The sequence below is a fragment of the Myotis yumanensis genome, unplaced genomic scaffold (assembly GCF_028538775.1).
Source record: "Myotis yumanensis isolate MYYU_CA2020_CCGP unplaced genomic scaffold, mMyoYum1.0.hap1 SCAF_8, whole genome shotgun sequence".
Taxonomy (NCBI): domain Eukaryota; kingdom Metazoa; phylum Chordata; class Mammalia; order Chiroptera; family Vespertilionidae; genus Myotis; species Myotis yumanensis.
The window spans coordinates 63835302-63850609 of NW_027223759.1; the positions used below are offsets into that span (position 1 = coordinate 63835302).

At 42.7% G+C, this 15308-nt stretch overlaps 1 protein-coding gene across 4 annotated transcripts in view; it reads right to left on the reverse strand.

The window, feature by feature from the left end:
* The window catches only part of MBD5 (methyl-CpG binding domain protein 5), a 397266-nt gene that overhangs the window by 14016 nt on the left and 367942 nt on the right, over nucleotides 1-15308 (reverse strand). For all 4 annotated transcript variants that reach the window (XM_070423045.1, XM_070423046.1, XM_070423044.1 and 1 more), the window contains one exon: nucleotides 12177-13385. In XM_070423045.1, coding sequence (XP_070279146.1) covers nucleotides 12177-13385 — 1209 coding nt within the window. The remainder of the gene's footprint in view (nucleotides 1-12176; nucleotides 13386-15308) is intronic.

Sequence of the window (15308 nt, forward strand, 5' to 3'; positions counted from 1 at the left end):
AACAATTTTTTAAAGTCTTTCATTTTTTAAAATTTTAATTAAATAAGGAATAAGGGGCAGTAGAGACATTCTTGTGCATTTTTATGTAAAAGGCACTGCTTTATTACTGAATATGGTAATACTGAAAGCCAGTATTATTTTTGTTATTTTTCAGGTGGGACTCAGGAGTTTAAGTAACAGGGCCAGCACTGAAATTCATGTCTGACTCCAAAGCACTCAGCTTCCCTCTACCATACCAACTCTGATAGACATTGAAATATACAGTCATTCTATATATAACTAGAGGCCCGGTGCATGGATTCGTGCACCAGGGGGTCCCTTGGCCTGGCCTGTGCCCTCTCACAATCCAGGACCCCTTGGGGGATGTTGGACTGCTGGTTTCGGCCTGATCCCAGCAGTCCAGGCCAAGGGACCCCACCAGTGCACAAATCTGTGCACCGGGCGTCTAGTATGCCTATAAAATCTTTGGTTAATCTCTTCTCGCCCTCCCCCTTTCCCCCTTCCCTCTGAGATTCATTAGTCTGTTCCATGTTTCCATGCCTGTGCATTGAGTGTCTGCCCCCTGGTGGTCAGTGCGCATTATAGCTACTGGTCAAACCGTCACTTAGGCTTTTATATATATTTTATATATAATATGCATACACACACACACACACACACATAGACATACTAAAAAATTAAGTAAAATTATTTTAAATCAAATGAAAATTTTACAGAAATTTAGACACTAGTCCAAATTTGTTTTCAAAATTTTTCTATGCTTAGATAATTTTCTGGTGATTTTTCTGAATTAATTCTCTACAAGATTTCTTTATTTAATTTTGCCTGTAAGGTTCAAAGGTACTCTCACAACAAACTATATTATTTATAAAGGAGTCAATGAACTTGACAGAGAAAGCAATGATGGTGCTTTCTAAAACTAACACACATGTCTATGTATTTCTGATATAACAGGATCATACATCTCCAGAGGTAAATATATAGTTTATTTTGTTTGAAGAAAATTTAATAGAATTTTAGTACTCTACTGTACTGTGAAATATAATATACTAGAGGCCCGATGCATGGAATTCGTGCAAGAGTAGGCCTTCCTACTTCCGGCTGCCGGCACCGGCTTCCCTCTGGCACCCAGGGCCTGGGCTTCTCTCTGGCCACTGGCAGGCATCTGGGACCCAGGCTTCCCTCGTAGCCCCGGCGTCCAGAAGGACGTCCGGAAGGATGTCTGGTCTAATTAGCATATTACACTTTTATTATTTTAGATGAAGAGTACGTGTTGTTTCTGGGGAAATATTCATAAATCTTCACAATATTCAAAAAGCTCTTTAAAGATACCACCCACCCAAATGGTATCAGAGATGAACAAAATGAATTCAATTTCTAGTCAAATAGAAATCATATTTAATGATTTAATAAACATTCCTTCACAAATTACCTGGCTAACTTGTAAATGAAAAAAATACTGGAAAATCAAATACATATAGATTTAATATATATTAAAAAGGTTAAACATATTTTATAAAACTGACACTGAAGGAGCAAGAAACAACATACACAATACTCTAATTTATAATTATAATCTTACTAGAGGCCTGGTGCATGGATTCATGCATCAGTGGGGTTCCTTGGCCTGGCCTGCGGGTATCTGGCTGAAACTGGCCCGGTGTACAAATTTGTGCACTGGTGGGGTCTCTCGGCCTAGCCTGCAGGGATCAGGCTGAAACCAGCAGTCCAACATCCCCTGAGGGGTCCTGAATTGCAAGAGGGCACAGGCCAAGCCAAGAGAACTCACTGGTGCACGAATCCATGCACCAGGCCTCTAGTATGCATATAAGATCTTTGGTTAATCTCTTCCTGCCCTCCTTCCTCCCTCCTTCCCTCTGAGATTCATCAGTCTGTTCCATGTTTCTATGCCTATGCATTGAGCATCTGCCCCCTGGTGGTCAGTGTGTGTCATAGCTACCAGTCGAATGGTCAGACACTTAGTATATTATATATATATTTATTCCCTGTACATTTACATGCCAGGGGTTCCAAAATTATTTCAATCCTATCTTGGTGTCAAATTGGGGGAGGACTTTATAATGCATCATTACTGCTCACATATTCTCATTCTAGTATGACGATGCTATAGCAAAGGCCAGCATGACATTTATACATATATCATTTAAGAACTAGAAAAAGACACCTAGAATTTATGTGGATTTAAAATTCCCATATTACCTCATATGTAAATGCACACATATGTTCATTTTTTTTTACTCCTAAATCCCTTCTTTCACTCATTCACATGCTTTAGATATAGAAATTCTTTGACGCAAATAGTCCTAGAGCTGTTTGGGATCCCTTGGGGATGTCGGACTGCTGGTTTCGGCCTGATACTGGCAGGCCAAGCCGAAACATATGCATAAAGCCAGACATTATTATACAGTGAAAGTTTGAGAGTGTTTTGAACAGTCTAAATCTCTGGTTGCTTCTTTTGTTCACAAGGCACATATCAACACTTGGTAATTTAACTAAGTTTGATTTCGGTTCAGCACAGTAGCAGGTATGTATCTCAGGAGAAACTTAAAGTCTGTGACAAGGGAAGATACAAACCTTCTAGATAGCAAGCTGTCCCTCTGAAAGTGAGTTGCAGTAGAAACAGGGAAAACCATGTAAGACAGAGAGAACTGCCACCTGCTGACATCTTCATCTCAGATTTCTAGTCTTCAGAACTGTCAGAAAATAAGTTTCTATTGTTTAAGCACCCCACAGCCTCAAATTGAGGTATAGACTATATGAGAAGAACCTGGAACAAAAATCCCAGATCAGCCCTAGCTGGTTTGGCTCAGTAGCTAGAGAACTGGCTTGCAGACTGAAGGGTCCAGGGTTCAATTCCCAATAGGGGGCATGCAGGAAGCAGCTGATCAATGATTCTCTCTCATCATTGATGTTTCTCTCTCTCTCTCCCTCTCCCTTCCTTTCTGAAATCAATAAAAATATATTTGGAAAAAAAAATCCCAGATCACTTTTGGATAGAGCCAATTAATTAGAGAAGGTGTTAACATTCCCTGCAGGTTTTAACCCTGATAACAGGATTAAATCTCTTGGTGATGAATTTGTGGCTACTTAGCTGATGCAAAGCTGTCATACAGAGGTCAAAGGACAGAGCACAAGCAACATCACAGATTTCATAACTGAGATAACTGACCTCAAGTTCCCCCTTCCTTCTTCACTTGCCCATCCCATTTCTACAGTATCAGCAGCTACTGTTGGGGGAATGGTATCATGCTGAATACTACTTAGAGTTAGGAGACCAGGCTTTACTGCCTATTATTTGTGTCCTTGGGAATGCCGCTTCTCTGAGGTTCAATTTTCTCATCTGTAAAATGGGGATATTTGTACACATTTTTATGGGTCATTGAGAGAATCTAAAAAGACAGTGAACAGGAAGATGCTCTATCAACACCAAAGTGGCTTTTCCCAAAGTGCCACTGGTGATGTGTGAAATTATTTTAGGTGGGACATGGACAGACCTTAAACATTTTTAATAGTTATGTACTTGTATAAATTTGTATTAGAAAAATACAAAAACCATTCTACTTATGATTCTCACATCTAATCTAATTAAAGAGAAACATGCAAATTGACTGCACCTCCCCTACGCCCCAAGCCAGCAAATCAGAGCAACTATATGCAAATTAACCCAACCAAGATGGCAGCTGGCAGCCATGGAGCTGGAGCAAGCAGGAGGCTTGGTTGCCCTGGCGATGGAGGAAGCCAAGTTTCCTGCCTGCCCTGGCCGGCTGTGTCCTCCGCTCAAGGCAACAAAGTTTCAATTATAGAAGATAAAAAAAATCCCAGATACCTGCTTCCAGCCAGCCTCCACTGGGAGCTTGGGTGGCTGGGAGCCCTGCCAGCCTGCAAACAGCCATGAGCCCCTCACCCAGGATGGCCACACCCTCATGGGGTGAGGGTCCCCGCTGGGGGGCTTGGCCAGCCTGCAAACAGCCATCAGCCCCTCAGCCAGACTGGCCAGGCACCCCAGCAGGACTCCCCACCCTGAAGGGGTGTGGCCATCCTGAAAAAAGGCCTCAGCCCCTCACCCAGGCTGGCCAGGCAGCCCAGCAGGGACCCCCACCCTGAAGGGGCTGTGGCCAGCCTGCAAACAGCCATCAGCCGCTCACCCAGGCTGGCCAGGCACCCCAGCAGGACCCCCTTGTCTGAAGGGGGTGTGGCCAGCCTGAAAACGGCCCTCAGCCCCTCACCCAGGCTGGCCAGGCACCCCAGCGGGATCCCCACCCTGATCCGGGAAACCCTTCAGGGCAAACCAGCTGGCCCCCACCCATGCACCAGGCCTCTATCCTATATAATAAAAGGGTAATATGCAAATTGACCCTAACAGCAGAACAACTGGGAATGACTGGTCACTATGACACACACTGACCACCAGGGGGCAGATGCTCAATGCAGGAGCTGCCCCCTGGTGGTCAGTGGGCTCCCACAGGGGGAGCTCTGCTCAGCCACAAGCCAGGTTGATGGCTGCCAGTACAGTGGTGATGGTGGGAGCCTCTCCCGCCTCCTCAGCAGCACTAAGGATGTCCGACTGCAGCTTAGGCCTGCTCCCCACTGGTAAGTGGACATCCCCTGATGGCTACCGGGCTTCCAGAGGGATGTCTGACTGCCAGCTTAGGTCCAATCCCCTGGGGAGTGGGCCTAAGCCAGCAGGTGGTCATCCCCCGAGGGGTCCCAGACTGTGATAGGGCACAGGCTGGGCTGAGGGACCCCCCCGAGTGCACAAATTTTTGTGCACTGGGCCTCTACTATAAGATAGAAGTGAAGAAGCTATTTAAAATTGGCTTGAATAGTGCCTAGTACATAGTATGTGGTAAAAAATATTTGTTGAATGAATAAATGAGTAAATGAATCTAAAGAAAAATTTTAATTAACCCTTTGAGTGCCAACCAATATCCTAGGAACTACAGTGGGGCCTTGACTTACGAGTGTCCCGACTAACAAGTTTTTCGAGATACGAGCCGTCTCTCAATTTTTTGCTTTGAGTTGCGAGCTAAAATTCAGGTTAAAAGCCAGCTTCAGATACCCCACCGCTAGTTGGCGCAGCGAACGTCACAGTGAACGCCACAACATCAGCCCAGCATCACGTGTCTCACTCATTCACTTTATGATTTGACATACGAGTAATTTGAGTTACAAGCTCCGTCACAGAACAAATTAAACTTGTAAGTCAAGGCCCCACTGTATGCTAAAATTGCCAAGGCATTTTTGCTGATTTTACAGCAGTTTAGGAAAAAAATTATGAATCGCAAGTAAATGAAGTTACATATTCAAAAATTTAAGGAAACCTTTACTACATTGACATATTTAGCAATATCAACATCACTAATAAAAGCAGACTTAGAACTGGACACCATTTCGAAGCTTTGATAGCGCTCCCGGCACTTTTGGCAAAAGACAGGAGGAGTGCGATCGCGCTCCCCCGCACTCTAGGCATTAAGTAATATTACAGGCAACATACCACATTAGCTGAAGTCTGGGAGATACAGCTCTGAAGAATTAAGTAAATATGAGGCAGTTCCTAGGCTCATTATCTCTCTATATAAAAGCCCCAGTGACTGCTACTACCAGCTGACCAAATGACCGGTCGCTATGATGCGCACTGACCACCAGGGGGCAGACGCTCAATGCAGGAGCTGCCCCCTGGTGGTCAGTGCACTCCCACAGCCAACCTCTGGTAGGCCCTCCCCCTGTTCCTGATCAGGACTGGGGGAGACAGCCCTGACTGGCCCTGATCGCTGGCCAGGCCAAGGGACCCTATCCGTGCACAAATTCGTGCACCAGGACTCTAGTTATCAAATATTAAATAGTAAATATTTTTTTCAAAATCTTCAAGCTGAAGAAGTCTCGCTAATTTAAGTGCAATATCTCAACATTTTTGAAAGAATGGGAATTAATGGTAAATAAGTAATTTGGGATAAAATGTTAACTCACCTGTGACAGAAAGGATGAACTTAATTTTCCAATAGAACTCACGGAAATATCACTAAAGTGAATCCAGTTTTTTCCAATGAACTCATCAAGTTCACATTATTACTATGTTAGTCAGTGACACTATCTGAGGGGTGTGTGTGTGTGTGTGTGTGTGTGTTTGCTTTCCTCCTCACTCTGGAGAGCGGTATCTTTGAGTACTAGAGAACTACACTGCAGGACTAGAGTAAATCTAAAATAAGACAACAAATTTCAGATTGACCAACAACACATAAACACATGAGACGAATTGGATAAATTGGTAAATCCGAAGAAACACTGTTGAAAAGCTCAGGTGACAGAAGCACGTATTTGCCTGAGACCTGAGATTGCATTTGCTACCATCTACGGGAAAACTGCACTGCCAGCTCGAGAACTCTGGGCTGAGCCTCAGTATCTGTGCATGGAGATAGGCCTCTTTCCCCTCTTGGATGCTGCCCAAAAGAAGAAGTTCACAATATCCCACAATTCACCAGCGTAAAGCTTACAGTCTCATCTAAGCGTTTGACTCAGTTTAGTCTTTTTTCCTAACATTCCCATTTCTGGTCTCATCTAGTTCTTCATTTGTATTATCACTCAAGTTTTGATTGGGCACTGACTTTCTTAGCCTGGATCTTATCGTAGTTACTACTTTTCAAAAACGATTTTGCTTCCTTTTCAAGACGATCCTGTTGCTACAGAGCACTGATTGCCCCTGCCGCCCTGCCAGCCAAAATGTAGCCCAAATATTATCGATATGGATTCTGTACCGAGGAAAGGATTCCTTTCCAGCAGAGGCTAAGAAACTACCTAAGTAAAGGGGCTATACAAAGGACAACTTCAACAGAGGATGATAGCACCAAACAATGCAAACAGCTCACACTGATAATCGAGCACAGGAAGAATGGTCTTGAAAATAAAATGTGTAACCATCACAGGACGGCACACCTCCCAAAACCAGTCCCCAGGCTCAATTCCTTAAGTTCTACATCCCCCGAATATGATGCAGGCTGTCTCTGGTTTTGCTCCACACTGTCAAATGTGTGCATGTGACGCTGTATGGACATGCAAAAGTGTGCTGTCCCAAATCAATTTTCCTATGAGTTTAATAATGATGTGTTTTGTCTGCTTTGAACGACTATATAAAGAACTCTTCTTATCTCTACTTGCCAAATAACAACTGTGTGGAAAAAATCCAAGTGTGAGTCTGGAGAAGGGGCACCCCGTCCACTGCGTTTACAGACCTGTCTTCATTTACCCAGGTGGCGCTGCCCTGAAATGGAGAACTTTATTGGGTAATCAAGAGATGTCCCTACTTGTCAAACAACAACAAATGTTTCATTGGAAAGAAACATGTTGGTGCCAATCTAGAAAGAAATCCTTTTCTAAATTGGGCTCGAGGCAAAATACATATTGAATGCCAGAGCAATGAAATGTGAAGACCAACGGGGCAATGTTCAAAGAGTAAAAATGATCTACTTAGAAAAAAAAAAAGAATTTTATTTTTCAATCATTAAAAAAGAAAAAGAGAATCATCCCTTTCAAGCTACTGTAAGATCAAAGATTAGAATGCCAAAATTTGTTTTAGAAAACAAGGGCATTTTTCCCTATGTTTAAATAATGTGCTGAAATGAGCACATAAAAATACCTGCTGTAGCCAAAACCGGTTTGGCTCAGTGGATAGAGCGTCAGCCTGCGGACTGAAAGGTCCCGGGTTTGATTCCGGTCAAGGGCACGTACCTGGGTTGCGGGCACATCCCCCGTGGGAGATGTGCAGGAGGCAGCTGGTCGATGTTTCTCCTCCATCGATGTTTCTAACTATCTATCTCTCTCCCTTCCTCTCTGTAAAAAATCAATAAAATATATTTAAAAAAAAAAAAAATACCTGCTGTATAGGCTTACCCTGTTTGCACATTGTAGAGTGTAGGTGCAGCCCCAATGGAAGCCCTTTTCCCTTCCAAGAATTCTCTGATCCAATGCCAAGAACTGGCAGTGCCTCGCTGGCCATGACCTTGTACTTGAGCACTGCAATGAAGTCTTACTCTTGGCTACTGAACCTCAAACTATGACAGGTTCAGAGTTTATAGAAACTTGCATTTCTTTAAAAAAAAATTGTAAGTATCTTCCAGACCATGCTTCATTACAAACTGCTAATGAAAGGGAAAAAAGCATTAGTAAGGCGATACCACTTCCCGAATGGCACCACAGGCACTGAAGACCCTGCAGCGTTGCCCCATATCAAGAACTATGGTACAGTACTCAAGGGGCGATCCAGTCCAACCTTTCGCAGACCGTTAAAAATCTCTACTATGTCATGTTGTTGAGTGGGGGGAAGGGTGTGAAGGAAGGTAGAGGAAGATAGTCTGAGTTGATGTTTTTTTAGAAAATCTGAGAAGGGGACTTTCAAATTCACTCAACAAACAGAGAGCTTTGAAATGCTTCCAAGTCAACTCCTGCTTGAAATGAGCAGCTAATATTAATTTATAATCAGATATGCCAATATGTCTGATGTGCTGAGGTTTATTAAAAAGTTATAAACTATTTCACTCATTAACTACATTCCTTATAATCTTTTTATCCCCATCCTGTATTCATGGATAGTAAACCCTGGATTCATGGATAATGCCTAGATGAACACCAACAAAGGTCCAATGGCCACAATTCTATAATGGTGGGAACCAAATTAATCGGGTTGTCGTGCATAGAGAATATGGATGAGGAGGTTCATTTTTGCTGAGGCTCTTTTGTGTTTTAACTTTTAAAACATCATCCTGAATAGGAATTAATATTCCCACTCGAGAGGTGCGAAGACTGCAGCTCTGGGAGGTTAACATACCTCCCAGGACCATCTTGGTAACTGGCAGAGCTGGGATGAAGCTCACGTCAAAATGCCCAAAGCCCATGCCTTCTCTGCCTCACCTTGTTTTCTCTCTAGTTCTCTGTAGACCGTATTCATACAGTGTTGATGTTTAGAAATCATACCTCTTAGCAAGTAATCTCAGAAACTGCAGAACATTTCTAATGGCTTATTCGTAATTTTGCTACATGTCATACTCCACCAAAGACTGAAAGTGCCTTGCTAAAATAATAAACTGAAAAGATCACTTACTATCGTGACAAATAGCTGGCTAAAGCATCAACTTATGGACAACATGGTGCTGGAGATCTCAGGCCCCCGAAGACATCAGTGCTCCGATCAGCACCGACCTCTCAGTGCAGAGACCACTCATACAACCAGCAAACACCGGAGGTGCCTGGTTTGCTCTGAACTAGTAACCTGCAGTCCTGTCAATCAATTATTTATTGTTTCTATTTTGCCTACTTCCAAAAAGAATCAGAAGTGTCCTGCTCAGGACAAAGACTGCAACAGAAAATAAATAAATGGTAGGTTTGTGGGATGTGGGGGTGGTGGGGAGATAAGATAATAAATCCATTCTAAAATTTGAATTAACATAGATTTCATCTGCTGGGATCTGACAGGGTCTTGGATGAATTTACTTTGGTAGACATGGAAATAGTATGAAAACCTGAGAGGCTAAAAAGGTTTAAAAGGATAATGTGTAAGAAAGTTCTCTAGCAAACCCTTTTCTCTGAGATACTACAAAGATAAACACTAGGAAAGAAGGTCCCTTCTGTGTTAGTGAGGTCGAATTAATAAGATCTTACTATAATAACCAATTGTCTATGGAGTCAGCCTCTGTCTTTGTCGACATTATTAAAATGTCAGGCATTGCCACAGTATATGGAGGAAGCCCTAATGCACTGCTTCCCTTTTTAAAAGCAGAAGTACAAGACTTTATCCACCGAGAACTAAGGGGCTCTATGTAACTAACATTCATACTTTGTTCACTTGAATAAGAGTACAAATTTAAAAATTGTTTTAATGGGAATCTTTTAGAATAGATTGTGCTTTGTCTCACACAGATATTAAACATAGTTTAATCTTTTCTGGATGCACCAGGGTCTCGAAGGCAGCAGGCCAAGGTCATTGGGCTTGAAGTCAGACAGACCTGGGTTTGAAATTTTGCCTTTTCTGGTGTTAGAAATTGGGAACACTGTTTGGCTAGCTGGGCATCATTAAATAAGGTATGAGGAAGCCCTTCCTTTGTTTTGTGCGCTATAGGAGAAAAAAGATTCTTTGTGAAGTAGTACTTTTTTTTAATGTGAAAAAGTGACGTAGGCCCTGAAAAGACTCGAGGTTTTAAAAATGTTAAGTGCCCTAGAGCATATAAGGCTGTGATACCTTGCTTTTTAATGATAGCTAAATATTTCATGTGCTATTAATATTTCATTACATACATTTTCGGTTTTTTACCTCTAAACGTCTACTTTAAAGTATTTTTCTGAATTACTAAAAATATTTATAGTGTATCTTGAAATCAACATTTTGAGAATTTGAAGTTACAATGTCAGCCCGTGGGAGGGGGGATATTTGCATTTACAGAAACAATTTTATTCTCCCTATTAAGAATTTTCCTATTGCTTACAATAAAAATGAAGAATCTGGATTTTTGAAACATTATTTTATAGTGAATGAAAACCAGTTGCTTACTTAAATGAAGGAAAATAAATGTTTCTTGGACTCTTAGATAACGACTTTTTATTTTTTTAGTCTATCTCCCTGAATATCAGTGAGGAACTCAATCTTAGGAGTTTGCTGACGCAGACTAATCGGAAGATCAGGAGCATTGCTGAATGGGAAATGTGTTAAAAGCACATGCCTTTATTCTCCAGGGGACACGGAAGATATTTAGACAAGGCATTCAGGACAGGAAGAAGGTTTCCAGGAAAGGGAGGCCGTACTCTTTCCTTTAGTTAAGCTTTTGTAAAATAGCACATTAAAAAAGACTTGGTTTCATGTGCACAGACTTTATAAAACAGCTCAATGTCTACATCTTGTATTTGCAGCAGTTCCATTTATATCCAAAAAGCCCAATTTTGCTGTTTCTAATTATTTTGGAATAAACTGTCAAAAATATTTAGGTTTATCAACCTAAAGATAGTTTGTCTGGTCTCGGAGAGACTAGAGAGTAAAATGTTTTGTGACTAGGAGTATGGAATTCATTTTCTTATCAAACATAGAAACATTATGGCCACAGTGATCCTGACAAGTATATATTAGGCATTATAAGCAACGGGTTTAAGGACCGCCCGGTCATTTGCAGAAAGACAATCCTTTTATTGTGCGAGCAAAAATGCCTTTGGTTTCCTGCCATTAAACCTAAGTGCCAGTGGAGGTTTGCGCAGAGTTGACAAAGCTTTATACAATATGCTCTTTAACAGAATAATACTTATACCTGGAAGAGTAATTTTTATTTCCCAAGGAGATGAAAAATTATGTTTCTTCACTATCTGTGAGAAACATACATTATTATCTCCCCCTGGTCAGATATAGACTTTTCTATCTACTTTATACATTCTGCATATTTCTGGCCTACTGAGTCACTTCCGCCAACTGTGGGGCAGGGGTGGGGGAAGCCCAGAAGACCCCTACTAATTTCTTCTAAATTGAATGGTAGTTTCACGGAGAACTTTTCCTTTAATTTATATGATCAGATTGTGTTAAGTAGAACCAGACTATGGGGCTAAACATTTCCATATGCTATAGAGGCCCAGAACTTTTCCTGAAAGGAGACACCATTCTGACTTCAGATATTACCTGCTGCTTCCAGAAATGGCTGCAATCCACCCTGATTTTACCCTCTCCCAGGCTCCAAGGGTCACATGTAAGCACACGGAGGGGATGCTGCCCCTTGGCACATCCTGTCGCCTGGCAGGACTCTTCCCTCTGCCACACTCCTGGGCTCCAGTGGCTACCAGACTTTTCCCCACTCACTGCCACTTGCCTTCATCCTCTGCATATGGGATGAAGAATTAGACAAATGCAGGCAAGAAAGGCAGAGTTAAATTCTGGCCATCTGGTTCCTGGGTTGGAACCACTCTGAGCCTTGGTGGAATCTACAGATGCTTCACAACTCACCCCTTGGCGATAGGACATTTTGGTGCCTCTAACCTTCCCCTCTTCACTTTATGCTCCAGAAGTTTGTGAAACCTTAATGAGTCATGAAGAATCCTAATTTCAAATCCAAAGAATCCAAAGTGATGATAACAACAAATAATAATTGATATCTGAATAAAGGTTAGTATTTGACAATGGATAAAGATTGGTATACCTTCCCTTCCTCAGGGCTTTGTTGACATAAATTGTGAACGTCGTCTTCTCTTACTAATTTTCCAGGCCAGGAAGTCAGTCCTTTGATTTGGCCCCAGACCAAGTCGCCAACATTGAACGTCCTTGGCCTATAATGTATCAACTCGTTTGAAGAGGGGGAGTCTGGATTCCGTAGGTCATCTTCACTACTAATGCTTTTAGCGTCTGAAGGGCTAGGCACACACCCATTAATGCTTTTGGCATTAAAGTCTCCATTGTAATGGATGTAGTCTTTGACCAGAGAACTTTCCAAACTATTTGAGGAGCTTGGAGACTGCTCCCCTAGGACCAGGTCTTGCTTTGTGGTGCTCAGCAGCTCTCCAAAGCCACGACTCTGTCGAGGTCTGTTCCCATTGATGTGTGCACATCTTTCCACAGTGTTCTCTAGTCTCTCCTTGAAACTCATCATAGTTCTTTTGTAGTTATTATACCTGAAATTTTCCTCCAGAATTTTATCCCCTTGACAGTTTCTTGGTGGTAACAGTATTGGGTGCTGTTCCCCAGGCAGAAATGGCAGTGTAGAGACATTGTTGGGCCTTTCGTGACAAGGACTACTGTGAATATGGCCTGGATGATCTAAAAATTCCTCACACTTCCACCTGTTTCGCTCCCCTCCAGGGCTCTGCTCCCCATCCCACTGTTTTTTAGATGCGTGGCAACTTGCTGACTTGAAATATTCAAACCCATCTCCTTCATGTGAGTTTTTCCCATGGTCCGGATTCCTGGGCAGCCGGGGCCCTCTTGCATTCCTCAGCCTACCATCGTGATCGACATTGCCCATGTTCCGTCCATGAATGACTGCACTGACAGCACTGGGGAGACTTAACGGGTCACCAATCGAAGCAGTGAAGGCACTCATGGCACTCAGAGCTGGAATGGGGCTGATCTGAGTTGTACTGTTGACTGCTGTGGTGATGACAACCTGCATTCCTTTGCTGGCAGCATCGACAACTGCCTTGTAAATGGCATCTACGGAAGCATCACCTTGGCCACCCACAATGAGGCCGTCCTTCACCTGCTGGCCAAGAGATGGGTCAATCCTCGGCTGCAACTCACAAGCTGTATCTTGGAAAGGTGGAAGTGTAGTGTTCGGATTCTCAGGAAGTGCAGTGAGCCCCGGCTGAGTGCTTGTTCTTTTGTTTAGGAGAGCTGCATCTTCCTGCATTCTCACCTTAAAGAAATAGACAGGAAGCAGTGAGAGAGAGAAAAAAATAAATTTAAAGATCTCAAAGAGAAAGACATAATTTTCAGATCTACCAGAAGACAAACAAACATAATGGGAAAGAAAATGACTCAAAAATGAAATAAAAAGTTACTCTGCATAGAAGAGCTTATGTCTTGATTATATTTGGGTACTGTTTCTTTGGTTAAAATCATTCAACAGATTTATTTTTAATCATTATTACTAAACATCCTCTAGAAAAAAATAAAGTTGAGGCTGTTGGACAAAATATGTTTTCAGGTGATGACTTCAAGTATTTAGTATCATTACAGGTTTTGCAACTTGGGATTCAAAGAGAGAAGCAGATTGAGAAACCAAGATGGCGGCATAGGTTAACGCCGGAGTTTGCTGCCTCGAACAACCACTTCAAAAATACAACTAAAAGACAGAACGGACATCATCCAGAACCACAGGAAGGCTGGCTGAGTGGAAGTTCTACAACTAGGAGGAACCGAGAATCAGAGGAGGCGCAGTGCTGAAGTAAAATACTAAGGTGCGGAGTGCGCGCAGCGCGGGCTGGTGGCTGAGGGCGCGGTTGACTGTTTCAATCCGGAGGGAGCCTCAGACTCTGAGCTCCAGATCCGGGCGAGTCTCTAGGGACCCATACTCAAATGGGAGAAGCCGGACTGTCTGGCTACGGTCCCTCCGAGGTTTGCAGCGGTTGCTGGGACAGAGAGGCAGAGCCCCTGGGGATGGACTGAGAGCAGCCATAACTGCTCCCTCCTCCGCCCCGTTGATCCCGTGGGACCCGCCCGGCCCAAGCCCTGCACAGAGCCATTTGCCGGATAGCCTCAGGCAAAGGCTAGATTAGCACCTCCCTAGAGGACACAAGTTCTTCCACTGCAGGCACAGCTGATTATCACAGCCAGTCGGCCTGGAGGTCAAATCCCTCTAGTATTAACTACAACAATCAAGGCTTAACTACAACAAGACTGCGCACAAAGACCACTAGGGGGTGTACCAAGAAAGCGTAAAAAATGCGGAGACAAAGAAACAGGACAAAACTATCAAGGGAGGATATTGAGTTCAGAACCACACTTTTGAGGTCTCTCAAGAGGCTACTAGAGTCTGTCGATAAACTTGATGAGATGTACAGGAAATCTAATGAGACCCTCGATGGTGTGATAAAGGACCAACTAGAAATTAAGCATACACTGACTGAAATAAAGAATATTATACAGACTCCCAACAGCAGACCAGAGGAGCGAAAGAATCAAGTCAAAGATTTGAAATGCGAAGAAGCAAAAAACACCCAACCAGAAAAGCAAAATGAAAAAAGAACCCAAAAATACGAAGATAGTGTAAGGAGCCTCTGGGACAGCTTCAAATGTACCAACATCAGAATTATAGGGGTGCCAGAAGATGAGAGAGAGCAAGATATTGAAAACCTATTTGAAGAAATAATGACAGAAAACTTCCCCCACCTGGTGAAAGAAATAGATTTACAAGTCCAGGAAGCGCAGAGAACCCCAAACAAAAGGAATCCAAAGAGGACCACACCAAGACACATCATCATTAAAATGCCAAGAGCAAAAGACAAAGAGAGAATCTTAAAAGCAGCAAGAGAAAGAAACTCAGTTACCTACAAGGGAATACCCATACGACTGTCAGCTGATTTCTCAACAGAAACTTTGCAGGCCAGAAGGGAGTGCCAAGAAATATTCAAAGTGATGAATAACAAGAACCTACAACCAAGATTACTTTATCCAGCAAAGCTATCATTCAGAATTGAAGGTCAGATAAAGAGCTTCACAGATAAGGAAAAGCTAAAGGAGTTCATCACCACTAAACCAGTATTATATGAAATGCTGAAAGGTATCCTTTAAGAAGAGGAAGAAGAAGAAAAAGGTAAAGATACAAATTATGAACAAC